The sequence below is a fragment of the Macrobrachium nipponense genome, chromosome 24, assembly GCF_015104395.2.
Source record: "Macrobrachium nipponense isolate FS-2020 chromosome 24, ASM1510439v2, whole genome shotgun sequence".
Classification (NCBI taxonomy): Eukaryota; Metazoa; Arthropoda; class Malacostraca; order Decapoda; family Palaemonidae; genus Macrobrachium; species Macrobrachium nipponense.
The window spans coordinates 67,736,475-67,764,084 of NC_061091.1; the positions used below are offsets into that span (position 1 = coordinate 67,736,475).

The following is a 27,610-nucleotide window of genomic DNA, read 5'->3' on the forward strand; positions in this document are numbered from 1 at the left end:
TTCAGTTAAGACGTTTTTGGAGAAAGCGGCTTCAGGTAAGAGTGTAGTTGAGGGTGCGTCTGTCTGTCCTGACACGTCTCCTAGACAAAGGTCACTGTCCAGCTCCCCCGCACCGGGGAGAAGACATACCGGAAGTCCAAGGGAGTCGATCGGGATTTGCCCACAGACAGGCGCCTCTCTGGTTGAGCCTGTTGCGCCTCAACAGGGCTCGGTTAAGCGTTGGAAAGGTGTTGCGGTCAGACGCCTTTCGAATGATTCAAGCGATTCGTCTCCGGTCGCGCGGCGCTCTTGGCGAGATTCGCCCGTTTCGCGTCCCTTAAAGAGGCGTTCAGGCGCCGATTCTTCGCCTCCTCCAGTCAAGCGGTATAAGGAGCCTGAGAGTAGGGTTGCGCCGCGGCCGTTAGCGGCTCGTTCGTCCGCCTCAATCTGTGCCTTTTTCGGCTCCATCTACTAGTAGAGATTGTGGTTTTAGCGCTGTAGCTAGCAGTTCTAAGGGTGTTTCTTTAGGCGCTTTTTCGTCTGTTACGCCTGATGCGCCTGTTTCGCCTCGAATTTCGGCGCCTCCGAGCGAGGCGCAAGTAGTTTTTCCGCCTCCTGCTGAACATTTAGGCTCTTCCAAGCCTACGTTAACTGTTTTTGATTCGTCTCTGGCGCCTTTGCGCAAGCAGTTAGAGATGTTAACCAACTGGATGAATGAGTCCTAGGGTGGTTCGAAACCTTCAGATCAGTTGTAGTTCCGTCTACTTCTTCGGCGGTATCGGAGAATGAAGAAGTAGAGGAGGAGGATTCACATCACCTCTCGTGTTATTCACGTCTCCTTAGATTTCTTCTGGTATCTTATCCAGATTATTTTGAGAAAGCGGCTCCGCGCTCCCCAACTTCGACTTTTTTGATGAGGAGGAAAACTTCAGACCCTCTCCTCCCAAAACTTGTTCTATCTAAAGCGGTTAGACATTCGTTGAAAGAGACTGAGAAATGGATGTCTATGAAAAGAGACTTAGGGAAGGCTCTTTTTGCTTACCCTCCCTCTAAGTTGCTTCGTAAGAGGTATAGGTTTTATGTAACTGGGGAAGCTCCTTCTCTGGGAGTTTCTGCCTCCTCCCAGGGAGACTTCTCCAGTTTAATCGACTCCTCTAGAAGATCTGCTTTCGCCGCAGCGAAAGTTTTCTTTACAGCGCCGGAGTTGGACCACGTTGTAAAGAATCAATTTAAACTTTTGGAAGTCTTTAGCTTCCTTGATTGGACTATTGGCGCTTTAGCGGCCAAGATCGAAGACTGTCCTTCTCTTTCTCAGGAGTTAGCGGAGGATTGGATTGGTGTTCTGTCCTGTGCGGACAAATCCATTAGGGATGGATGTGATGAGTTAGCTTCGCTCATCGCCTTTGGTACCCTTAAGAAAAGGCAACTTTGGTGCTCCTTTGCTTCTAAAAGGGTTACTTCCCAACAGAAGTCTGCTCTCTTGTTCGCTCCTTTTGTGAAAGATAACCTCTTTCCAGACGATGTAGTGTTGTCAATTTCGTCTGCGCTAGATAAGAAATCTACTTCGGATTTTACTGGCACAGTCTACTAAGAGACCTAAAGCTCCTGTGGAGACTGTTCCTTCGGTTTCTCCTCTGGCCCAAGTGCCTTTTCGAGGGAGAAAACCCAAGCGCTTCTTTCGGCCGAAGTCGAATTTGCGACCTCAGTCTAAGGCCTCAGCCAAGGTTAACAAACCTTCCAAATGAAAGCTCGGTTCTTCATGCACCAGTGGGAGCCAGGCTGGCTCTGTTTTGGGAGGAATGGGAAAACAGAGGAGCAGAAGCCTGGGTAGTGCAAGTACTCAAGTTCGGCTATCGTATTCCTCTCGTTTCACCTCCCTCGCTCTCACCTGTGCCAATTCCATTCCAGGCATACTCTCCGGGCTCAGAGAAATTTCTGGCGCTAGCCGCAGAAGTGGAAGCGCTTATTCTCAAAGAAGCGATAGAACAGATAGAAGGGGATTTTCCTCCAGGCTTTTACAATCGCCTTTTTGTAGTTCCCAAGTCATCAGGGGGCTGGAGGCCGGTTTTGGATGTGAGCGCCCTGAACTTGCATGTCCAGAAAACAAAATTTCATATGGAGACCACTCGGTCGGTTCTGGAGTCCATCAGACAGGGGGATTGGATGGTCTCTCTGGACATGCAAGACGCTTATTTTCACATTCCGATACATCGCGAATCTCGGAAGTACCTGAGGTTCATGTTCGAAGGCAAGGTGTTTCAGTTTCGGGCGCTTTGCTTCGGACTAGCGACCGCTCCTCAAGTTTTCACCAGGGTTCTATCCCCGATAGGAAGCTGGCTGCACATATTAGGAGTAAGAATCTCCCTCTATCTGGACGATTGGCTTCTCCGGTCGGAATCAGAGAGTCGGTGCATGAAGGACCTTGGAACAACTCTGGATCTTGCCAGAAAGTTAGGAATTCTGGTCAACAAACAGAAGTCCCAGTTGGTTCCATCTCAGAGCATCCTTTATTTGGGGATGATTCTGAATGCTCAAGTTTTTCGGGCTTTTCTGTCCCCAAGAGGGTTCAAGGCTGTCTGGAGACAGTTCAGGAGTTCTTGGACAAAAAGGTAAGTTCTGCCAATCAGTGGATGAGACTCCTGGGCAAATTGACGTCAGTGGAGAAATTTGTGACGTTGGGAAGACTGCACATGAGACCTCTGCAGTTTTTCCTGAGAGCCTCTTGGTGCAGGAAGACACAACCAGACTCGATTACCTTTCCTGTCACAGATCAAATAAAAGAGGACCTAAGGTGGTGGCTCTCTCGAGCAAGGGAAGAAGGGTTAGATTTACGACCCATCCTCCCGAACCTACAGTTCTTTTCCGACACATCGGACACAGGTTGGGGAGCCCTACTGGGAAATCAACGGACTTCAGGAGCTTGGTCGGAGAAGGAGAAGAAGTTCCACATAAATGTAAAGGAACTGTTAGCAATTTTCTTGGGGCTCAGACAGTTTCGGAGCTTAGTAGAAGGTCGAGTAGTGGCAGTGCATTCCGACAACTCCACGGCTCTCTCGTACGTGCAGAAACAGGGGGGGACTCAGTCTTTCTCTCTGTACGAAGTAGCCAAGGATCTCCTCCTGTGGTCAAACGAAGCGAAGGTTCAGCTAGTCCCGAGATTTGTTCCGGGAAAGATGAACGTCCTGGCGGACGAGTTAAGTCGTCAACAGCAAGTGTTACCTCTGGAGTGGACTTTGGACAACAAGATTTGTCAGAAACTTTGGCGCCTTTGGGGACGACCGTCAATAGACCTGTTCGCGACATCAAGGAACAAACCGTCTTCCTCTCTTTTGTTCTCCAGTCCCAGATCCTCTAGCTTGGTCGGTGGACGCAATGCTGTTGGATTGGTCGGGTCTGGAAGCTTAGGCATTCCCTCCGTTCGGTCTAATAAGAGAGGTGCTGAACAAGTTCATGTCGCACAGCAATGTAACACTGACGTTAATCGCTCCCTTTTGGCCCAGGAAAGAGTGGTTCCCGGACCTTCTCCAGTTGTTAGTAGACTTCCCCAGACTTCTTCCTCCAGAGAAGTGGCTTCTCAAACAACCTCACTTCAAGAGGTTCCACCAAAACTTGTCCGCTCTAGCTCTGACAGGGTTCAGACTGTCCGGAATCTTGTCAGAGCGAAAGGATTTTCAAGAAGAGCTGCAGAAGCTATCGCTCGTTGTAGGAGAGAGTCTTCTAACAAACTCTATCAAGGGAAGTGGAGAATCTTCAGAGAGTGGTGTAGAAGTGCTAAAGTCTCTACTTCTGCGACCTCTTTAACAGAAATAGCAGATTTTCTTCTATTTCTTAGGAACTCTAAGAAACTGGCTCCTTCGACGATCAGAGGATATAGAGCCATGCTCTCTTCGGTTTTTCGACATCGAGGTTTGGATATTTCCTCCAATTCAGATCTGTCGGACCTCATTAGGTCTTTCGAAACCACTAAGCTCCCGCAAGATACAGTGGCTTGGAACTTAGATGTGGTGCTTAAGTTCCTCATGGGGCCACCGTTTGAGCCTTTGAAGTTGGCTTCACTCAGGAACTTGACTAAGAAGGCACTCTTTCTTATTGCACTAGCTTCTGCTAAGCGTGTCAGCGAATTGCACGCTATAGACAAAAGAGTCGGTTTCTCTCAAGGCAATGCTGTATTTTCGGTATCTTTGACCTTTCTAGCCAAAAATGAGAATCCTTCTAATCCTTGGCCGAGGAGTTTTGTGGTAAGGAACTTATCTGATTTGGTTGGACATGAGGAGGAAGAAAGGCTCTTATGTCCAGTCAGGGCTATTAAGCAGTATCTGTTTGCCACTAAGGGTATTAGAGGACAATCTTCTAAGCTCTGGACCTCGGTTCAAAATCCCTCTCGTCCTTCTAAGAATGCTATATCGTTCTTTATTAGAGAGCTTATCAGGGAAGCTCACTCGCAGTCCGAGAACGACAATCTTTCCGTTCTGAGAGTTAAAGCTCACGAGGTTAGAGCAGTGGCAACTTCTTTAGCATTCAGAAAGAATTTATCTTTAGCTTCGATTCTTCAGAGCACGTTCTGGAGATCGAATTCGGTTTTTGCGAGTCATTATCTCAAAGAGATAGAAACGGTTTTCGAGAATTGTAAAACGTTATGTCCGGTGGCGGTTTCTGGCATGGTGTTGGGAGAAACGGCACAGGGGTCGTCACCTCTATGCTAACTTTTCACCTTGAATAGGTTGTCGAGTTCAAGGGAAGCTGGGGGTACTGAGTACCTGGGATACTCACCAGTCTGTTAGGTCAGATTTTACAATGGTTGGGTATATATGTTTTTAAATCTGGTGTTGGTGACAAATGTTTTGTATGATTGAATTTCTGGTCTTAGCCCAGGGCAAGGGCAATCTTTGTTGTTACTATCCTCCGTCAGTCAGCCTGGACTCGCTTGAACTACGGAAGGATTCCACTCCTGTAGAGGCTAACTTTGGTCAAATTCCAATTCCTCTACAATAGTAAGAAGAGCACCGACCAGAGGCAGTAACAGTCTGCTGTAGCTCTCTTACAAGGTAAGGTACAACAGACACCTTGAGTGTTTACTGGTATTGCAATAAATGTAACCATTTAAAAATACTAGTGGTCCACTGAATCCCACCTTCCCATAAATGTGTAATCAGCTGTATAATTGTTCGGTAAGACACTACAATAAAAATGAAATTTTCATTATTAAAATGAAGTTTTATTGTATACTTACCGAACAATTATGATTATACCCACCCTCCTCCCCTTAGGTGGACGGACGGGCAGAAAGAATTGGATTCACCTGGGCAGTTGTACCTGGTTCTCCCGCGAGTGGAGGGAGATGACGTCATCACCACCAGTGTTGGCGACGCCGACGCGCTAAATTTGAATTTAGTATCCTGCCGCTCGTGGAAATCACGGCTCTATAATTGTTCGGTAAGTATACAATAAAACTTCATTTTAATAATGAAAATTTCATTTTTCACTCTCTTAATTGGTGGATGGTTGAAAGTACCAAGTGCTTAGCCTAATAGCGTAAATTTCATGATTAATTTTTGCAGTACTCAAGTTTTGTTATTACCAGTCTATCACTGCAAACCTCTTAAGGACAAAGGTAATTTTTGACATCGATTTCAGCTGATTTCAGCTGTATGCAAGTCAGCCCAAAAGCTCTTTGGAAATATTTAGAGTAATTTGTGGTTTTAAGTAGTTTTCATCATGTGAAATGCCAGGTCTTGTACCTGTATGTTGACCCTCTGTAGAGTTACCACATAGGGGAGCTTATGTACAATTGCACTCTGTAGACAGTGGTACGCTCGACTGATCTTTGCTGTCCTGTAAACCACTAGCTGCATTGCTTTCATCCTTTTACTTTTCATCCTTTCCCTTTTCATCCTTTCCCTTTGGTCTCTTACCACTTAGCTCTCCACCTTCTTGAACTTTACCTTGATCTAATTTTTGCCTTGTATGAAAATAAATTTGTTGAGCAAGCCTCATGATAAGCTTGATATTTGGATATTCATTAAATTATTTACACTATTAAAGCTAATACTCTTGGGAAACTTTTATACCCCATGTAGTGGCAGAGAAGGCTTGTATTAGATGATTGTCTTCACCTTAGATGTAAGTGTTCTGTTACAGTTGCATTTTTTATGTTTTTCCTTGTTATTAGTAATGTAAAATCTTTTGGATTCAAAGGAAATCAGTTTGTTGTTGTATTTGATAGCCAATACACTTATGTTATTATTTGGTATGTATATACATCTCAAGCCATACATGTATACTTTAAATGTACACTTACCAGATGGTAAACCATAATTTACTTTATTAGTGCATATGACTGTGGAAATACATAGCTGACTGTATAATATCCACATTTAATGTGTGCCTATATATTTTGTAGAGTGCTTAACTTTTATGAGTTGTAAGTGCTTCATGATTAGTGTTTTTAAGGTTTTTCACATTGAAAGTTGGTAGAGCTTTGTGTCCCATTATTTGAAGATAGCCAGCAATGGCATTAAGTACATTATTTTGGGGCTAAAATTTCATAACTGCTTGTTTATTAAGTACATTATTTTGGGGTTAAAATTTTATAACTGGCTTGTTGCCAGATTTGGTGCACTCACAGTAGGGTGACATTAGATGTTCAATCTTGAGTTGAGTGGCTTTAATGTTTGATTCTAAATGGAGATTGAAAATGTGCAAAGAAGAGAACTACTGTCTGTTAGGAAGAGATGTGTTGTTTTTGTGCTTCAGTGTTAAGGGTTAAGGCACAGTTGATGAATTTAGTGTCATACATCTTTCAAGGTAAAATGATTAGCCATTGACACAGTTGTTAACTGTAAATGTATGCTTGATATTGGTTGAACGAGAATATTAGACAATACGGTCACTATGAATAGTGAGCAGGGTGCATGCACAGAGGCTTATTACATTACATAATTATCTGTTTGGACAAGAAAGTGGGAAACAGTATATTTAACAGATAAGTGGCAATTATGGAAGAGAATACTTCATTGTTGACTAAAGATGTTGATTCAATAAAGAGGTTTGGGTTAAAATTTAGCATCTTAATTTGTCAAATGATAGTCAAAGACAAAAAAATCACACCTTTGAAATCACACCTTTGAGACTAAAGCAAAATGCGAGTATTAAAGTAAAGTATCTAACAGGTAACTGTGTTTGTACAAAAGTCAGCCCTGGTTCTATCACAGCCAGTTAACTCACCTGGATGTTGCCGTAAGCACTAACTGTCAGAGGGACAAGGTAGGGAGTAGGGCACTCCGTATTGCACATTTAAATACCTAAATTCTGTTTAAATCTTTAAAAAATAAAAATTAGTGCATCTGTTTCACAATGCAGCTATTACTTATATACATATTACTTCATCCTGAATCACTATTTACTTGGGTAGGCTTGGTTAATGGAATTAGAAATCCAAAGGGTTTCATAGATGGAACCAAGTAACAGAATCTTGGCTCACAACAGAACCATTTGAGTAAAAGTAATTACATTTATAATTTGTACGCTTAACATACTTGTTTAGTGGAACTTAACCCTTAAACGCCGATTGGACGTATTAAACGTCGACGAAAATTGTCTGTTGGGTGCCGAATTGACGTACGAAACGTTGACGCAAAAAATTTTTTAAAAATTCATGGAAAAATAGTTATAGGCCTACTTGGCGAAAACTTTTGAATCACACACCTTGACGGATGCTGTGAGTTCACGGATCAAGCTGTTGTTTTGTTTATAATCGTTACCCAGGCGCGCAAGCACGAATTTCTTTCTTCTCGCACTAAAAAGCATCAGCGACACATCTCAGAAATTATTTCGTCACTTTGACATAATTTTTGCACCATTTTATATTAGCTGTTACATAGAGTTTTATATAGGAAAATGTGTGCAATTTCATGTAAAATACAACAAAAGACAACCCATGGTTGTAGCTTTTATCAGTTTTGAAATATTTTCATATAAATAATGGCAAGTGCCAAAATTTTAACCTTCGGTCAATCTACTGAAATGGTCAAAAAACGCAATTGTAAGCTCAAACTCTTATATTCTAGTAATATTCAATCATTAACCTTCATTTTACAACAATTTGAAAGTCTCTAGCACAATATCTCGATTTATGGTGAATTTATGAAAGAAATTTTTCCTTACGTCCGCGCGGTAACTCTTCCGAAAGATTTAAAAATGTTTTCGTCCGATTGTCGTTATGTTTGCACCGTTTTACATTAGCTGTTACATAAAGTTTTATATATGGAAATGTGCGCAATTTCATGGAGAATACAACTAAAAACAACCCATGGTTGTATATTTTATCAGTTTTGAAATATTTTCATATAAATAACGATAAGTGCCAAAATTTCAACCTTCAGTCAACTTTAACTCGACCGAAATGGTTGAAAACCGCAATTGTAAGCTAAAACTCTTATATTCTAGTAATACTCAATCATTTACCTTTATTTTGCAACAAATTGGAAGTCTCTAGCACAATATGTCGATTTATGGTGAATTTTAGAAAAAACTTTTTCCTACGTCCGTGCAGTAACTACCGAAAAAATTAGAATTTTTTTTCGTCTGATTGTCGTAACGTTTGCACAGTTTTATATTAGCTATTACATAAAGTTTTGTATATGAAAATGTGCGCAATTTTGTTTGAAATACAACTTAAAACAACCCATGGTTGTAGCTTTTATCAGTTTTGAAATAATTTCATATAAATAACGATAAGTGCCAAAATATCAACCTTCTGTCAACTTTGACTCGACCGAAATGGTAGAAAAACGCAATTGAAAGCTAAAAAACTTACATTCTAGTAATATTCAGTCATTTACCTTTATTTTGTAACAAATTGGAAGTCTCTAGCACAGTATTTCGATTGATGGTGAGTTTATGAAAAATTTTTCCTTACGTCCGCGCGGTAACTTTCGAAAAAATCATAAATTTTTTTGTCCGATTGTCGTAATGTTTGCACCATTTTATATTAGCCGTTACATAAAGTTTTATATATGAAAATGTGTGCAATTTCATGTAGAATAAAACTGAAAACAACCCATGGTTATAGCTTTAATCAGTTTTGAAATATTTTCATATAAATAACAATAAATAGAAAAAATTCTTCCTTCGGTCAACTTTAACTCGACCGAAATGGTCGAAAACTTCAATTGTAAGCTACAACACATACAGTCGAGTAATATTCAATCAATTACCTTCATTTTGCAACAAATTGGAAGTCTAGCACAATATTTCTATTTATGTTGAATTTTTGAAAACTGCTTTTTTTCTTTACATCCGCACATTACTATTTCATGCATCAAATTGTGATAATATTTTATCTGTGTTGCTTTGATTGTTTTACAATTTGTTATATACCAAAATCATCGCAATTTAGTGTACAATACAATGAAAAAATAATTAACTCATTAGCTTTAACCGTTTTGCTCACAGCATGATTTGTATACAATTATATATATGAAATTTTTTTTTTGCACTGTCATATATTCCAATATTTATATATGATAATGATATTTTTTTCATTTCTGATGGTTGCATACTAAACTTCAGGCAATGACAAAAAAAGGAGACAAAAATGAACTCTTAATCTTGAAAACTAAGCATGCTGTGATTTTTTTTAAAAACTTTTTTTCGCTTCGGCACTCACTCGCGAACACCGCCGGCATACGGGAGACAATTTCGGAAATACTGGCTCGGCGTTTAAGGGTTAAAAGGTTGTAAGGCATTGAGGCAACTATGCTCTACAGGAGTTGGAGATTAGGTAGTCTCAAGTCACTCAAGTTTATCTTTTATTGATGGTTCTCTATGACAAGATCTACGTTAATGAGAAAGACGGATAGTATATCCGAGGAATCCAGATTCATAGTTGGTGTCCTCAGGAATTGGCAGTCTGTTGATACCATAGTATGAAGTAAGAAGAAATTTCTTAAAGGGAGGCCTGGTAGATGCCCTTGCATTAACAGCAGGACCAGTGGAAGAGGTTTTAGAAGTATTGGAAAAGTGGAAGAATGAGTAAAGAGAAGTTAGGGAATCAGCACTAGCAAAAGCAAGCATGAGGTTATTGTACAGAAAGTGAAGGAAGGTAGAAGCCCTGTCTGTCTGTAAGTTGAGAGTGTGGGTGCACCAGGAGAGGCATAAAGATTATTGAAATATTATTGGGTTTACTGATGATGGAACCTGAAAGGCTTTCCTTCATTGCAATTTTATATAACACCAAATGAGCAAAGTAATGATAATAATAAATAGTAATATATACTAATGTATTTATGCATTTCTATAGTAAATTATGTGAAATTTCAAACAAAAATACATATTCTAAATCTCTTCCGAAAGCTACTGAAGTGAGGTGGGAGGGTGGACCTGTCAAATATGTATTTCATATAGGCATAGTGTTTGCATGAACAGTGAACAATTCTCTAGTGGGATATTTCTTCTTAGGATTGAAAATATGCAGAGCTCTTGCATGAATGAGTGGTCATGTGGCACCAGCTTTGTGGTGGAATATATTAAGATTTTGTTTTGAAGGTCATTAAAGACTTGTGCTTTGCAAGTTGAAGAGTGATGAATGGCCTGGTCCCACACCAAATTTGTGTTGATGGTATTAAGAATACCATAGATCAAGAAGTATGTACTACTTGTATATGTAGTTGTTAGCTGATGAAATGGCAAAAGACAATTTTAAGGTTCATTTTCCTATATTTATTCTATTCAGATTATACTCATAGAAGGGTTTTGCTTAATTCAAATGTCAAAAGTGAATTTGCAAATAATGCAATGCATATGGTTATGGCAACAAGCTCTACTGTATAAACTAGCATGTATTCAGCAATGAATCATGTTTAGCTAATACATATACTTTGCAAGTGGACTAGTCATCCTACAATAATTTCAGGCGCATGTAAGACAATGGCATTTTATTTAAAAAAAAAAAAAATCACATTTCTAGTCTTTTATGAATAAACTTAGTAGAATCCAGTATATGTTGTCTTTTATGAGTAATCAGGACAGTTTAGTGTGCTACCTTGACAAAAATGCTTTAGGTTTAACATTCACTTGTGTCTGTTTGTCTAACTGTCCCAAGATACCTGTGACAGCTGTGGGACAAGGAATAGTTGAATTGATTCTGAACTTGGTCTGAATAGATTCTGAGATTGGTCCAGGAGTTTGTTTGTAAAACTAGGAATCCTTTTGCTGCCAGCACAAGTACTATGTCGCTCCTTGTCAGAATTCTCAATGTAGCAGATATGGACAGTTTTTGGGATTTCACTGGTTTGGCTTATATGCGTAGCTATTTTCATGGTGGTGTATTTGTTCTGTGGATGTCTTCCATTGGAGGCAAAGCAAGAACGTCAGGCAATGTTGATGATTACTGTATCAGCAGGATATTTTGATTTAGAATTTGATGGACTGTTTTTACTGGGTGCATGGGTCATGAGAGTGTTGTTGAACTTAGAGGAATGTTGGGAGTGGTCTAAGGACTAATGCTCAAGTTTTTTTTATTCATTGAAGAGAATGGAAGCCTAGAGACTGAGAATCAAATCATTAAGTCAGGAGACAATCTGTCTTCCTCTTTGAAAATCACTTCGCCTTCATTTGTTCATACTCAGTCTCTGGTTCTTTTCTCTACCACTCCTTTAGTAGACTGGAGGCTTCTGTGCAGCCCTGCCTTCTGCTCCACTTTTGGTTTAGGAAAAGTGTTTCAAGACATTACAGCAGGATGTGAACCTTATTTTAGTGTTTGTTAGAGGTCTAATGGATTGTAAGGAACTGTTCCGTATCCCTCCAGCATGTGCTATCTTTTTCATGTTTCCCTTCAAGAGATAAGATGTCGGTGCTTTGTGATTGTAGTCCAAACTCAGGACTGCCCTGTGAAAGTTGAGTCTGCTGCCAGGGAACAACGTCAGTTCTCGTGCAATGTGGTTTTGTGCCGTCCCTCACCTAGTATCTTATTTACTGTGTTCCGATAGCTGTTTATAGTCGACCCCTGACATTCATGGGGGAAAGGGACCATAACCCCCCACAAATACTAACTAAACTATGCGAATACTTGACACCCTTCTAAAAACTTTTATATTTGCATGTATTTTGATAGTTCAAATGCCAATAAAAGCCTCTAAAAATTCTTGTACCTGACTGTTTTAATAGTTTTATCATGGAAAATGTATTTAGTCACAAAGATATGAAAATACAGTAATTAGTGAATATTTCCCAATGAAAAATTCCATGAATAGGCAAATTTTCCGTGAATATATGTTCCTCAGAAAAATAGACAAGTAGGTGAAGCTGTGAATCCAGAACTGCAAATTGGCGGGCTGGGGGTCGACTCGGTGCAGACACTGAAGGATTGTTTGTGATGAATTCAAATCTTGTAATTTTAACTTCACTGTCATAAGTATGTAGGACTGATGATGGTAGCACTGCCAGGGTTGTACCTATATTAATAGTACAGGTATATACAGTGCTATTAAAAAAAGGTATACTATAGTGTGTAGTTCTAATTTTGACATGTTAACTCCGTCAATTATTGAACCAAATTGTTGAACCAGTCTCTTCACTTCTACTTTTTTCTAAATCCTTGCTTGCCATTTATTTTCCTTGAAGTGCAGTGTTCAGTTTTTGCATTGGTTTTCTTCAGCTATGGCAGGTAATTTCTACCTTCATTAATAATGTAGCCCTTTCGAGTTCTGTATTATGTTACAGAATCCTCAGTTGATTCTAAACTAGTAATTTTACTGTCCAAGGCTGTACTACCTTCTGGATATTTCTTTTCAAGTGCAGTGTGTACTATTTTGTTCATGAAACTTACCTGGCAGATATATATATAGCTGTATTCTCCGAAGTCCGACAGAATTTCAAAATTCGCGGCACACGCAGTGGGCGGCCAGGTGGTAGTACCCAATCCCGCCGCTGGGAGGCGGATATCAGGAACTATTCCCATTTTCTATTCATATTTTTTCTGTCGCCGGTCGGTAAACAACTGTTTACAGACCTCCGCCTAGGATTTTGAAACTTCATTAGCCGCTTAAGTATCCTAATTATTCTTTCGATTATTGACTTGGATTTGTGGCTAGGCATACGCTATCGTAAATTTTTTCATTGCATTTGATGTCTGAAGCTAGTTAGCCTAGTTTCAGACTTTGTTGTCTGCATGGGGTAAGGTGAGGCTACCGGAACTTTCGGTAGACACTCGCTTAGTATATATGACGTTTACATGTTTTCTTTGCATAAGTTCAATGTAATTAGTGTAATGTGTGACTGATTACGGAAGAAGTAGGATTCATGTACGCATTTTAGAGCGTGTTAGAATCAGGAGTTTTCCTCCACAGTAAACAGAAGTTAGAAATAATGAACCTTCTAACCTCCTGTAGATTTTATTTTGCCTAACCCTGTGTATGGCTTACGGGCCTAGAAGAAGTGTCTGCTAGAGGATTACATCAAGTAATCTTAGACTAAAGTGCTCGCTCTCCAATCAGTGTTGTGAAGTGTAGTGCCCTTGTGTTGTGGAGGGGGCGTCAGATCGGCCCCATAATGCCTCTAGGCCTGGACCTCTGTCGGACTCCCAGGACTCAGGGAGAGGGCATGTCGAAAGCCGCAAGAGGGTTACGGGGGTTCCCCACCGATCTGGCGTCCCTTCGGCAGGACCTGTTGACGCTTCCCAGGCTGCTAAAGATCGTGCACGTGCACGAATCTTGAAGGATTGCTTCTCGTCCTCCGAGGCGTCCTCCCCACACAGGGGTTGGAGCTCTCGGAAGGACTCGCGCCCCCTAAAGAAGCTTTAGAGAAGAGGACGCTTCACGTCCTCTCTCTCGTCAAGAGAGGATGAAAGAGTCTTGTGCCCTGTCAGGGCTCTCGAATTTTATTTACATAAACGAAGGAAGTAAGAGGTCCTTCGGGTAATGTATGGTGCTCAGGAAGAGACCACATTTACCCTTTTCAAAGAATGCACTGGCTCTTTTCCTAAGGGACATATTAAGGAGGCTCATTCATCTTGCCAGAAGAGTGATTTGAGCCTCCTGCGAGTGAACGCTCATGAAGTTAGAGCTGTTTCAACCTCGCTAGCATTCCAAAAGAATTTGGTAATCAAGGACATTCTAGATTCCACCTTTTGGAGGAGCAACTCAGTATTCGTCTCCTCTCCTCATGGCGCTCCGTATACGTTATGTAACGTTCGCTTTACTTCGAAAAAGCAAGCTGATAAGTTTGACGTCCGGCAAGCTGCTTTGCACAGTCAAACAACTTATGTCTCTGGTTCGGCATAAGAAGGGCAATTTAGACGTGAGGAAGCTTTTGGAGGTGCTCGACGTCCTATAAGTAGAGACATTCTCCAGGACGCTCGGCAAGCACCTTGCGAGGGTGTCTTTCGGACGCTCGGCGTTCCTTTGCTGAGTGCGTTTCTGGAGATGTTCTTTTGCATTACTAAGACGCAAGTTGTCGCACAGGCGGCCACTGTCTTTGTAAGAAGGTATGAAGGTCTTTAAGGCCCGTCTTGAAGACGAAAGCCATACGTCTTCCTTTAGTGTTCACACACTTCAGGAGCAGCGTGCGGCTCTCCATGGAGACTCGCATGAGGACGTCCCTTGAAAATATTCAACGTCATACGCAAAACGCGGTTCGTCATAACATTGAGATGTTGGCAAGGTCGCTCGCCAGGACGCCTCTTGGCGGGCCTTGCATGCATCAGGGCGCTCAACGAGTTCCTCTCTGAAACGTCGTTCAGAAGACTTGGTGTTCTCTGCTCAGACACGCTCGTAGCTAAGCAGGACGTTTTTTGAGGACGCTTTCCAGGACGCTTTTGAGGACGCTCGGCAGGACGCTTATGAGGACGCTTTTGTGGACATTCGCCAGGACGCTTCGGTGGAAGCTCGGCAGGACGCTTTGCGGGAGAAAAGACTTGTAGAAGGCGTCTTATTTGCTGTTCAGGACGTTTCTTAGGACGCTTGACGCTTTATAAACGCTCGTCAAGAGGAGGTTTTTTCAGGACTCTCCACAGGACATTCCTTTACAGAAATTTTTAAAAAAGGATTCGGAGTTAGCGGAGAGACATACCTGAAATTTTTCTTCGATCCCTCTTTCCTCTTCATCGATTTTTCTGAGAATCGGGAAGATTATATACGCGGATTCCTGGGTGACTTTCGGTCATGTTAAAGGGTTTTCCCCTATTAGCAAAGTGCTAATAGTTTTGTCAAGTAAGGACGTTTTCCCCATTGTCAAGATACTAAACGTTTTGTCATTTAAGTGGGGACCCCTCATAAATGGGGTAGTTCTCATTGACATAGATTTTAACGTTTTTATCGTTTAAGCGGATAAACTCATTAACAAATTTCGGAAGAGCTCTCATTCATTTTCAGAGGCTCATCCGGGGAGTAAGAAAAAGACTTGTAGACTAGATCCAGGAAGTCTTATGTCCAATATCATAAGAACATTGACGGTCCTTTTCGATCCTCGGTTCTCTCTTGATGATCTCTATTCGAATATTACTCCCTTTTCTTGGCAAAGAGTCTTGGCAAAGAGTCAAGGAGTTCTTTAAAAAGTCTCATTCATTAGAACGTGGACAGTCGTTTTCCTTTCTTTCTCTCTTCCTCGTCGAGGAAAGATGTAGTAGAGAATTCGATGTTCAAATTACTACAATACTTACGTAGTTTATCTTTGCGTCATTTTGCTAACGCATGGTCAAGTCATATACGCATATCGTATTTACCTCTGCGGATAGAAGCCGAAAGAACTGTTGTTCTAATGTATTTAATTGACACTCCCTTCAACCTTCCAAGAGTTTTCGGAGTAAGAACAACTCTTCAGGTATTGTTACGACAACACCAACTCAGCTTCTGTATTTAGCGAATTATGTTTCGTTTAAAATATGCCTGCTTGAGAGTTTCCTTTGCTCGATAATTTCATACCTATCCCTTCGTAAAAGGAGTAGCTGGCAACTCAGGCAGATAGTGCGAGACGATGAACAAGGCTGCTGTTACTGTGATCTACGCAGTACCGGCTAGCTCGGTGACATGCGCGGTTGGTTACGTCTCTCTCCTTGCGGGAATGGCTGAATAAGCCGTCTCTCTGCCCTACAATCATGGATTTTAGCCTCGGGTTGAGGAAATTTCTAGTAATCATGAATGAACATGCCTTCCGTTTACTTAGAAAATTTCAACAAGATATCTCTTATACTTGTTCGGTGCGGGTTTACCGCACGGTAACAGAATTCTGTACGAATCTACCGCGGCATAGCACTATAATAATGCTCTCCTGCTTATGCAAAGCGCAGCCTTATTTAGGGAAGGAAGCAGGCTGAGTGAGGGAATGGATGAGTGCTGGGGACCATTTCCTCGCTGGAGAAGCTTGTTTTCCTGAATAAACAGCAATTCAGACCTCTACAATTTTCCTCACGAAGAAATTGGAATAACATCAAAGATCTAGTAATAATTCTAATTTTCTCTCAACGGCTTGAGGATCACCTCGGGTGATAGCGAGAGGGTGCCAGACATCCGAACAGAGGAACAGATGTTCTGGCACATTGTCTGAAAGAATTGGAAGCCAACTACTGACGTCTGAGTAATCCTCACTTAGAAGTATGTCGAAAGTTGAGGAGAGACTGAGGGCGTCCTTTCGTTAAGTTTTTCGTAATATTGAAGACGAAGGAGCTTCCTCTTAAGTTGTTCCCTTATTCATGATCCTAGAGGATTAGCTTTAGTCGCCACATGTTGGCCTCTAAGAGGTTGGATTCACAGAGGTCAGGTAATTCAGAGAATTGTCCAAAGACCCTTCCCGAGAGAATCTGTGTAATCTAACATCGTCACTTAGTGAAGTATCTAATATCTCTCCTCTCTGAGTCTGAAGGCGTTCAGACTATCGAGAAGCGATAAGATCTTCAAGATTAATGGCAGTCTCTTGGCCAAGGCAAAGCAGTGCTGCCTATTTTCAGTGTTCAATCGGAGGGGGCCGTTTCGGGAGATAGTGAAGGGAAATGACTGCTCCTCCACCTCGACCTCTGTGAATTTCTTTATGATTCTATCTTTCCGTATGAAGTATGAGATAAGCTAGAAGTCCTAACTATTGTAGAATATGCAAATTTGTTGTTGACGGCCTCTAGGCTCAGAGATTCGGTTCTGTCAAACAACAAAGCTTCACGATCAAAGCTTCATTTTGAGGTCTGGGGAGATCTTGAAATTCTCTGGATCGCAGGTTCCGGCATGGAACTTAGACATAGTCTGAGTTTCTGATGCCAAAAGCATTTCGAACCTATCCTTTCTGCGAACTTAATACACGTGACCAGAAAGGCTAACATTCTAACCGCTCTAGCCACGGCAAAGAGGGTTAGTGAGGTTTTAGCCATCATCAGAGGTTTTAGCTTTAAAGGACATAATGGGGTCTGTCCTCTAAGCCTTCCGTTCTTGATAAGAACGAAAACCTGTCTAACCCTTGACCCAAAGGCTTGGAGACCAAGGGTATGGCACAAATTATTGGGCAAGGGCATTAGAGAGTCCTGTGCCCTGTCGGGTCTCTCAAGTTTTATCTTGATAAAACTATAGAAAGTCGAGGTCAACAGACAATCTGCGGTGTTCCGTATAAGACCAGACTGGTTCATGTCCAAGAACACCCTGGCATTATAGTCAAGGAGTTCTTTTAAGAAGTCTCATTCATTATGTTTGCATAAAGATTTGACATTTTTTCTTAATATGAATGCTCAAGAGGTGAGGGCGCGGCCTCGGAAGCATTTCAACAGAGCATGACACTCAGTAACATCCTGAGTGCCACGCTTTAGCGAAGCAACTCTGTGTTCGCTTCACACTCCCGACGGGATGTGAAGACGACATTTGAGATCTGTAAGTCGCTAGGACCATACATATCCGTAGATATATTATTGGGGGCAGCAAGCAACACGAATCCTATCCTATAGAAAAGGGATAGGTGTGCTTTTAACTTTGAAGGGTTGGTCGCTTGAGGCGCGTTCCTTTGCTTTAGCCTAGAAGTTATGGAACTAACTTTGATAGGTTAGGTCAGGTGGTGGTTTTAGCTTCGTTGCCCTCAGAAGTATGGTCATATGGTCTAGTCACATTGTGGTCACGCCCCGTTTGACAGATCATCTAGAGCGCACCAGCATTACAGGTCTCTACCTCGCTGGCAAACTCTAGTAACGCAGAAGCAGACTTTGGTGACAGTAATCACGAAGTCGGCTATGCTAACAGGTGAGGAACCAAGATGTATATCATCTACTTAATTTAGTTTCCCAAAGATCCTATTCTGTCTCTTCCCACCATCCGAAGGTGGGATTCAGCTATATATATATCTGTCAGGTAAGTTTCATGAACAAAATGTTATTGTTATAATACAATTAAGTTTGTTCATACTTACCTGGCAGATATATATAATTAAAGTGCCCACCCACCTCCCCTCAGGAGACAGTGGCACTGATAAAATATGAATAGAAAATGGGAATAGTTCCTGATATCCGCCTCCCAGCGGCGGGAATGGGTACTACCACCTGGCCGCCCACTGCGTGTGCCGCGAATTTTGAAATTCTGTCGGACTTCGGAGAATACAGCTATATATATATCTGCCAGGTAAGTATGAACAAACTTAATTGTATTATAACAATAACATTTTTTTGCAGTAGTAGAGGTATAGTTTGTTTGTGGTTTTAACTTGCTTGACTAAATTTAGGCTCCACATTTTCCTTGTGGTGGTATTGCAGTTTTGAGGGCTCTTTGTCATATTGCATATTAAAGGCAACCCTATACGTAGTTGTGGTTATGGCTCTCATCCATCATTGATGCCTTTGTGAGTTGGTCTTCCAAATTGCCTGAAGATGCTGCTTGATAAATTCATTCACTTTTAAATTATGTGAGGATTAGATATATTATTGGTCTTAGATTTTACTTTACAGTGTTAGATTTGTTAGTTTATTTTCTCCACTTTGTACTTTGCACTCTTTTGCCTGAATTCCCATCTGGTGTAGATTATATATATATATATATATATATATTATATATATATATATATATATAGATATATATATATATATATATATAATAAAATTATATATATATATATATATATACATATATATAATGTGTGTGTGTGTGTGTGTAATTTATATTCAGAAAACTGCAGACATTTTGAGATAAAAACACATGCATATTAACATAAAATAAAAGCAGGATTTTTAATATAACAAGTAAAAATTAATACAAGACTAAAATTAACTTAAAATTTACAGAAGGGACTAAAAGCTAACGACAAGTAAAACGAAGAAGTAAAAAGTAAAAATAAAAAACAAATGCCAAGGCGCAACCAACCGTTAGTTGAGAAGGAAGGAGGTAGAATGACTAGACTTGGACAAGAAGTTAAAACATTGACTATGCCAGATAAAGCAGAGAAGATGAAACTCCACTATTCAATGAGGGAACAAGACGTTTAATATAAATTCATTGCATGATTTTTTATGTTTGAGTGTTCAGGCCTACTTAATTTTTAACCCGTCCTAAAACCAAAGCCCATATGACTACAGTATCTCATCTGCAGCAGCCTCCTAGTCGATCCAACGTAAATTCCGGGACATCCCGGGCATGTAAATTTTTATATTACATTAGATCGCATGAACTGCCGCATACTATCTTTGAAGCAGAAAAAAAAAGAGCCTATTGTGCTTGGGTTATTAGATATAAGTTTTATATTTAGACAGGGAATTTCACTTTCAATAATTCTAGTTAGGTGTTGTGAAAATTTGCTATTATATATTATATATATATATATTATATATATATTATATATATATATATATATATAATATATAAATATCTATATATATCTATATATATATATATATATATATATATATATAATAATATATGGTATGGATGCATACATTAGTTTCCTTGGTACGTCTATCATTGGAATGGGTGGTTTAAAATGCAAAATTAAAAGTTTGTTAACTATTGAAAAATACATCCTTAGGGTACTAGTTTCATTGGAAGATATTAGATAAAAATTCGATTTCTTTATGGAAGATATCCCAGTTCGATATGGACCAGAGTGGAGATGGCATTATTAATAGCTTAAAACTCTTTTGACGAGCTATAAAAATTATTAGATAGTACCATTATGTTTTCTTCCTAAAAACTGAAGTGTTAAAAATTGAATGATCCCTAGCAAAAAAAAAAAAAAAAAACAGTAAAGTATAACAGTTTTTGAGTTCCACAGTAAAGTTAATGTTAGTGTGTTTCAAATTAATAAATTGTAAAAATTGTGAAGCTTGCCATTCGTATCTAAAGAGGGTAAAGGTATCGTCCACATACCTTCTGTAGAACAATGGTTTAAAAGAACCAGGACAAGAATTCAAAAATTCTTGTTCAAGACTAGGCATGAAAAAATTTGCGAATAATAGGCCCAAGGGAGAACCCATGGCCACACCATCAACCTGAGAATATAATTTATTGTTAAAAACAAATGCTGAGTCTTGAGCGGCAAGTAATAAAAATTGCTTAAAAAGAAGCTTATTAAAACCATGAAATAGAAATTCTTCACTTGGAAATATTTTTTCAATCATGATGTTTATGGTTTCATTAACCCTTAAACGCCGAATGGACGTATTAAACGTCGAGTCAAAATCTCCCCCGATTGCCGAATGGACGTACCATACGTCGACTCAAAAATTTTTTTTTAAAAATTTGCGGAAAAATACTTATAGGCCTACCAGCCGAAAAGGCCTACCAGCCGAAAACTTTTGAATCACGCGCCTTGGGGGATGCTGGGAGTTTACGGATCAAGGCGTTGTTTTGTTTACAATCGTTACGCAGGCGCGCAAGCGCGAATTTCTTTCTTATCGCACTAAAAAGTATCAGTGACACATCTCAAAAATTATTTCGTCACTTTGACATAATTTTTGCACCGTTTTAAATTATCCGTTACATGAAGTATTATATATGAAAATGTGTGCAATTTCATTTAGAATACAAAAAGAAAATACTCATGATTGTAGCTTTTATCAGTTTTGAAATATTTCCATATAAATAACGATAAGTGCCAAAATTTCAACCTTCGGTCAACTTTGACTCTACCGAAATGGTCGAAAAACGCAATTGTAAGCTAAAACGCTTATATTGTAGTAATATTCAACTATTTACCTTAATTTTGCAACAAATTAGAAGTCTCTAGCACAATATTTCGATTTATGGTGAATTTATGAAAAAAACTTTTTCCTTACGTCCGCTCGGTAACTCTTCCGAAAAAAATCATACATGCGATTGTGGTAATGTTTGCACCATTTTAAAATTAGCTCTTACATAAAGTTTTATATATGGAAATGTGCGCAATTTCATGCACAATACAACTAAAAACAACCCATGGTTGTAGCTTTCATCAGTTTTGAATTATTTTCATATAAAAAATGATAAGTGACAAATTTTATTGTAGTGTCTTACCGAACAATTATAGAGCCGTGATTTCCACGAGCGGCAGGATACTAAATTCAAATTTAGCGCGTCGGCGTCGCCAACACTGGTGGTGATGACGTCATCTCCCTCCACTCGTGGGAGAACCAGGTACAACTGCCCAGGTGAATCCAATTCTTTTCCTGCCGGCGTCCGGTGAACATCGGTGGTCGGTGCGGTTGGATGACTTTGCTTCGCTTTTTTTCTTGTGGATTTGATCTTCGGAATTGGTGAAGTACTCTTTTTTGGCGTTGTTATTATTTTGCTTTTTATTTAGGCGTTGCCATGTCGGATTCTAGTCCGTCGGGAGTTAGGTTTTGCATCTCAGGATGTAAAACTAGATTATCCAAGTTAGAGTATGATTCTCACACTAAATGTGTTAAGTGTAGGGGACAGGTTTGTTCAGCAGATCGAAAATGTAACGAGTGTAGTGATTGGACTGATTCTCAATGGAAGTGTTTTAGTTCATACTCGGAGAAATTAGCTAAAGACAGAATTAGAAAAAGCAGCGCTTAGGGAAAGTAGACTTAGCTCTGCTTCGTCTTGCGATGCATCTGTTCCTTCTGTTTCTCCTCAAATTGTTATGTCTCCTTTAACTACACCTCCTATTCCTCCTACTAATCCCACTTCTCCGGCTTCCCGTGTAGTTTCTTCCGACACCATTGCTAGTCTGGAATCGAGGTTAGATCAGAAATTTTCGGTACTAGCGAATACGGTTTTGCAACTTGGTAATTCAGTTAAGACGTTTTTGGAGAAAGCGCTTCAGGTAAGAGTGTAGTTGAGGGTGCGTCTGTCTGTCCTGACACTCTCCTAGACAAAGGTCACTGTCCAGCTCCCCCGCACCGGGGAGAAGACATACCGGAAGTCCAAGGGAGTCGATCGGGATTTGCCCACAGACAGGCGCCTCTCTTGTTGAGCCTGTTGCGCCTCAACAGGGCTCGGTTAAGCGTTGGAAAGGTGTTGCGGTCAGACACCTTTCGAATGATTCAAGCGATTCGTCTCCGGTCGCGCGGCGCTCTTGGCGAGATTCGCCTGTTTCGCGTCCCTTAAAGAGGCGTTCAGGCGCCGATTCTTCGCCTCCTCCAGTCAAGCGGTATAAGGAGCCTGAGAGTAGGGTTGCACCGCGGCCGTTAGCGGCTCGTTCGTCGCCTCAATCTGTGCCTTTTTCGGCTCCATCTACTAGTAGAGATTGTGGTTTTAGCGCTGTAGCTAGCAGTTCTAAGGGTTTTTCTTTAGGCGCTTTTTCGTCTGTTACGCCTGATGCGCCTGTTTCGCCTCGAATTTCGGCGGCTCCGAGCGAGGCGCAAGTAGTTTTTCCGCCTCCTGCTGAACATTTAGGCTCTTCCAAACCTACGTTAACTGTTTTTGATTCGTCTCTGGCGCCTTTGCGCAAGCAGTTAGTGATGTTAACCAACTGGATGAATGAGTCCAAGGGTGGTTCGAAACCTTCAGATCAGGTTGTAGTTCCGTCTACTTCTTCGGCGGTATCGGAGAATGAAGAAGAAGTAGAGGAGGAGGATTCACATCACCTCTCGTGTTATTCTCGTCTCCTTAGATTTCTTCTGGTATCTTATCCAGATTATTTTGAGAAAGCGGCTCCGCGCTCCCCAACTTCGACTTTTTTGATGAGGAGGAAAACTTCAGACCCTCTCCTCCCAAAACTTGTTCTATCTAAAGCGGTTAGACATTCGTTGAAAGAGACTGAGAAATGGATGTCTATGAAAAGAGACTTAGGGAAGGCTCTTTTTGCTTACCCTCCCTCTAAGTTGCTTCGTAAGAGGTATAGGTTTTATGTAACTGGGGAAGCTCCTTCTCTGGGAGTTTCTGCCTCCTCCCAGGGAGACTTCTCCAGTTTAATCGACTCCTCTAGAAGATCTGCTTTCGCCGCAGCGAAAGTTTTCTTTACAGCGCCGGAGTTGGACCACGTTGTAAAGAATCAATTTAAACTTTTGGAAGTCTTTAGCTTCCTTGATTGGACTATTGGCGCTTTAGCGGCCAAGATCGAAGACTGTCCTTCTCTTTCTCAGGAGTTAGCGGAGGATTGGATTGGTGTTCTGTCCTGTGCGGACAAATCCATTAGGGATGGATGTGTGATGAGTTAGCTTCGCTCATCGCCTTTGGTACCCTTAAGAAAAGGCAACTTTGGTGCTCCTTTGCTTCTAAAAGGGTTACTTCCCAACAGAAGTCTGCTCTCTTGTTCGCTCCTTTTGTGAAAGATAACCTCTTTCCAGACGATGTAGTGTTGTCAATTTCGTCTGCGCTAGATAAGAAATCTACTTCGGATTTACTGGCACAGTCTACTAAGAGACCTAAAGCTCCTGTGGAGACTGTTCCTTCGGTTTCTCCTCTGGCCCAAGTGCCTTTTCGAGGGAGAAAACCCAGCGCTTCTTTCGGCCGAATCGAATTTGCGACCTCAGTCTAAGGCCTCGCCAAGGTTAACAAACCTTCCAAATGAAAGCTCGGTTCTTCATGCACCAGTGGGAGCCAGGCTGGCTCTGTTTTGGGAGGAATGGGAAAACAGAGGAGCAGAAGCCTGGGTAGTGCAAGTACTCAAGTTCGGCTATCGTATTCCTCTCGTTTCACCTCCCTCGCTCTCACCTGTGCCAATTCCATTCCAGGCATACTCTCCGGGCTCAGACAAATTTCTGGCGCTAGCCGCAGAAGTGGAAGCGCTTGTTCTCAAAGAAGCGATAGAACAGATAGAAGGGGATTTTCCTCCAGGCTTTTACAATCGCCTTTTTGTAGTTCCCAAGTCATCAGGGGGCTGGAGGCCGGTTTTGGATGTGAGCGCCCTGAACTTGCATGTCCAGAAAACAAAATTTCATATGGAGACCACTCGGTCGGTTCTGGAGTCCATCAGACAGGGGGATTGGATGGTCTCTCTGGACATGCAAGACGCTTATTTTCACATTCCGATACATCGCGAATCTCGGAAGTACCTGAGGTTCATGTTCGAAGGCAAGGTGTTTCAGTTTCGGGCGCTTTGCTTCGGACTAGCGACCGCTCCTCAAGTTTTCACCAGGGTTCTATCCCCGATAGGAAGCTGGCTGCACATATTAGGAGTAAGAATCTCCCTCTATCTGGACGATTGGCTTCTCCGGTCGGAATCAGAGAGTCGGTGCATGAAGGACCTTGGAACAACTCTGGATCTTGCCAGAAAGTTAGGAATTCTGGTCAACAAACAGAAGTCCCAGTTGGTTCCATCTCAGAGCATCCTTTATTTGGGGATGATTCTGAATGCTCAAGTTTTTCGGGCTTTTCTGTCCCCGAAGAGGGTTCAAGGCTGTCTGGAGACAGTTCAGGAGTTCTTGGACAAAAAGGTAAGTTCTGCCAATCAGTGGATGAGGCTCCTGGGCAAATTGACGTCAGTGGAGAAATTTGTGACGTTGGGAAGACTGCACATGAGACCTCTGCAGTTTTTCCTGAGAGCCTCTTGGTGCAGGAAGACACAACCAGACTCGATTACCTTTCCTGTCACAGATCAAATAAAAGAGGACCTAAGGTGGTGGCTCTCTCGAGCAAGGTTGGAAGAAGGGTTAGATTTACGACCCATCCTCCCGAACCTACAGTTCTTTTCCGACGCATCGGACACAGGTTGGGGAGCCCTACTGGGAAATCAACGGACTTCAGGAGCTTGGTCGGAGAAGGAGAAGAAGTTCCACATAAATGTAAAGGAACTGTTAGCAATTTTCTTGGGGCTCAGACAGTTTCGGAGCTTAGTAGAAGGTCGAGTAGTGGCAGTGCATTCCGACAACTCCACGGCTCTCTCGTACGTGCGGAAACAGGGGGGGACTCAGTCTTTCTCTCTGTACGAAGTAGCCAAGGATCTCCTCCTGTGGTCAAACGAAGCGAAGGTTCAGCTAGTCCCGAGATTTGTTCCGGGAAAGATGAACGTCCTGGCGGACGAGTCAAGTCGTCAACAGCAAGTGTTTACCTCTGGAGTGGACTTTGGACAACAAGATTTGTCAGAAACTTTGGCGCCTTTGGGACGACCGTCAATAGACCTGTTCGCGACATCAAGGAACAACCGTCTTCCTCTCTTTTGTTCTCCAGTCCCAGATCCTCTAGCTTGGTCGGTGACGCAATGCTGTTGGATTGGTCGGGTCTGGAAGCTTATGCATTCCCTCCGTTCGGTCTAATAAGAGAGGTGCTGAACAAGTTCATGTCGCACAGCAATGTAACACTGACGTTAATCGCTCCCTTTTGGCCCAGGAAAGAGTGGTTCCCGGACCTTCTCCAGTTGTTAGTAGACTTCCCCAGACTTCTTCCTCCAGAGAAGTGGCTTCTCAAACACCTCACTTCAAGAGGTTCCACCAAAACTTGTCCGCTCTAGCTCTGACAGGGTTCAGACTGTCCGGAATCTTGTCAGAGCGAAAGGATTTTCAAGAAGAGCTGCAGAAGCTATCGCTCGTTGTAGGAGAGAGTCTTCTAACAAACTCTATCAAGGGAAGTGGAGAATCTTCAGAGAGTGGTGTAGAAGTGCTAAAGTCTCTACTTCTGCGACCTCTTTAACAGAAATAGCAGATTTTCTTCTATTTCTTAGGAACTCTAAGAAACTGGCTCCTTCGACGATCAGAGGATATAGAGCCATGCTCTCTTCGGTTTTTCGACATCGAGGTTTGGATATTTCCTCCAATTCAGATCTGTCGGACCTCATTAGGTCTTTCGAAACCACTAAGCTCCCGCAAGATACAGTGGCTTGGAACTTAGATGTGGTGCTTAAGTTCCTCATGGGGCCACCGTTTGAGCCTTTGAAGTCGGCTTCACTCAGGAACTTGACTAAGAAGGCACTCTTTCTTATTGCACTAGCTTCTGCTAAGCGTGTCAGCGAATTGCACGCTATAGACAAAAGAGTCGGTTTCTCTCAAGGCAATGCTGTATTTTCGGTATCTTTGACCTTTCTAGCCAAAAATGAGAATCCTTCTAATCCATGGCCGAGGAGTTTTGTGGTAAGGAACTTATCTGATTTGGTTGGACATGAGGAGGAAGAAAGGCTCTTATGTCCAGTCAGGGCTATTAAGCAGTATCTGTTTGCCACTAAGGGTATTTGAGGACAATCTTCTAAGCTCTGGACCTCGGTTCAAAATCCCTCTCGTCCTCTCTCTAAGAATGCTATATCGTTCTTTATTAGAGAGCTTATCAGGGAAGCTCACTCGCAGTCCGAGAACGACAATCTTTCCGTTCTGAGAGTTAAAGCTCACGAGGTTAGAGCAGTGGCAACTTCTTTAGCATTCAGAAAGAATTTATCTTTAGCTTCGATTCTTCAGAGCACGTTCTGGAGATCGAATTCGGTTTTTGCGAGTCATTATCTCAAAGAGATAGAAACGGTTTTCGAGAATTGTAAAACGTTAGGTCCGGTGGCGGTTCCTGGCATGGTGTTGGGAGAAACGGCACAGGGGTCGTCACCTCTATGCTAACTTTTCACCTTGAATAGGTTGTCGAGTTCAAGGGAAGCTGGGGGTACTGAGTACCTGGGATACTCACCAGTCTGTTAGGTCAGATTTTACAATGGTTGGGTATATATGTTTTTAAATCTGGTGTTGGTGACAAATGTTTTGTATGATTGAATTTCTGGTCTTAGCCCAGGGCAAGGGCAATCTTTGTTGTTACTATCCTCCGTCAGTCAGCCTTGACTCGCTTGAACTACGGAAGGATTCCACTCCTGTAGAGGCTAACTTTGGTCAAATTCCAATTCCTCTACAATAGTAAGAAGAGCACCGACCAGAGGCAGTAACAGTCTGCTGTAGCTCTCTTACAAGGTAAGGTACAACAGACACCTTGAGTGTTTACTGGTATTGCAATAAATGTAACCATTTAAAAATACTAGTGGTCCACTGAATCCCACCTTCCCATAAATGTGTAATCAGCTCTATAATTGTTCGGTAAGACACTACAATAAAAATGAAATTTTCATTATTAAAATGAAGTTTTATTGTATACTTACCGAACAATTATGATTATACCCACCCTCCTCCCCTTAGGTGGACGGACGGGCAGAAAGAATTGGATTCACCTGGGCAGTTGTACCTGGTTCTCCCGCGAGTGGAGGGAGATGACGTCATCACCACCAGTGTTGGCGACGCCGACGCGCTAAATTTGAATTTAGTATCCTGCCGCTCGTGGAAATCACGGCTCTATAATTGTTCGGTAAGTATACAATAAAACTTCATTTTAATAATGAAAAT

The 27,610-nt window shown here is 41.6% G+C and overlaps 1 protein-coding gene across 22 annotated transcripts in view; it reads left to right on the top strand.

Moving 5' to 3' along the window:
- The window catches only part of LOC135205744 (zinc finger and BTB domain-containing protein 17-like), a 292,065-nt gene that overhangs the window by 72,889 nt on the left and 191,566 nt on the right, over positions 1 to 27,610 (top strand). The window contains exon 6 of one of the 22 annotated variants that reach the window (XM_064236861.1): positions 5,247 to 5,383. The exons of the other annotated variants lie outside the window; for them this stretch is intronic. Coding sequence (XP_064092931.1) covers positions 5,247 to 5,321 — 75 coding nt within the window. The 3' untranslated portion in view covers positions 5,322 to 5,383. Of the gene's footprint in view, positions 1 to 5,246; positions 5,384 to 27,610 lie in introns of those variants that run through there. 22 annotated transcript variants of the gene reach the window in all.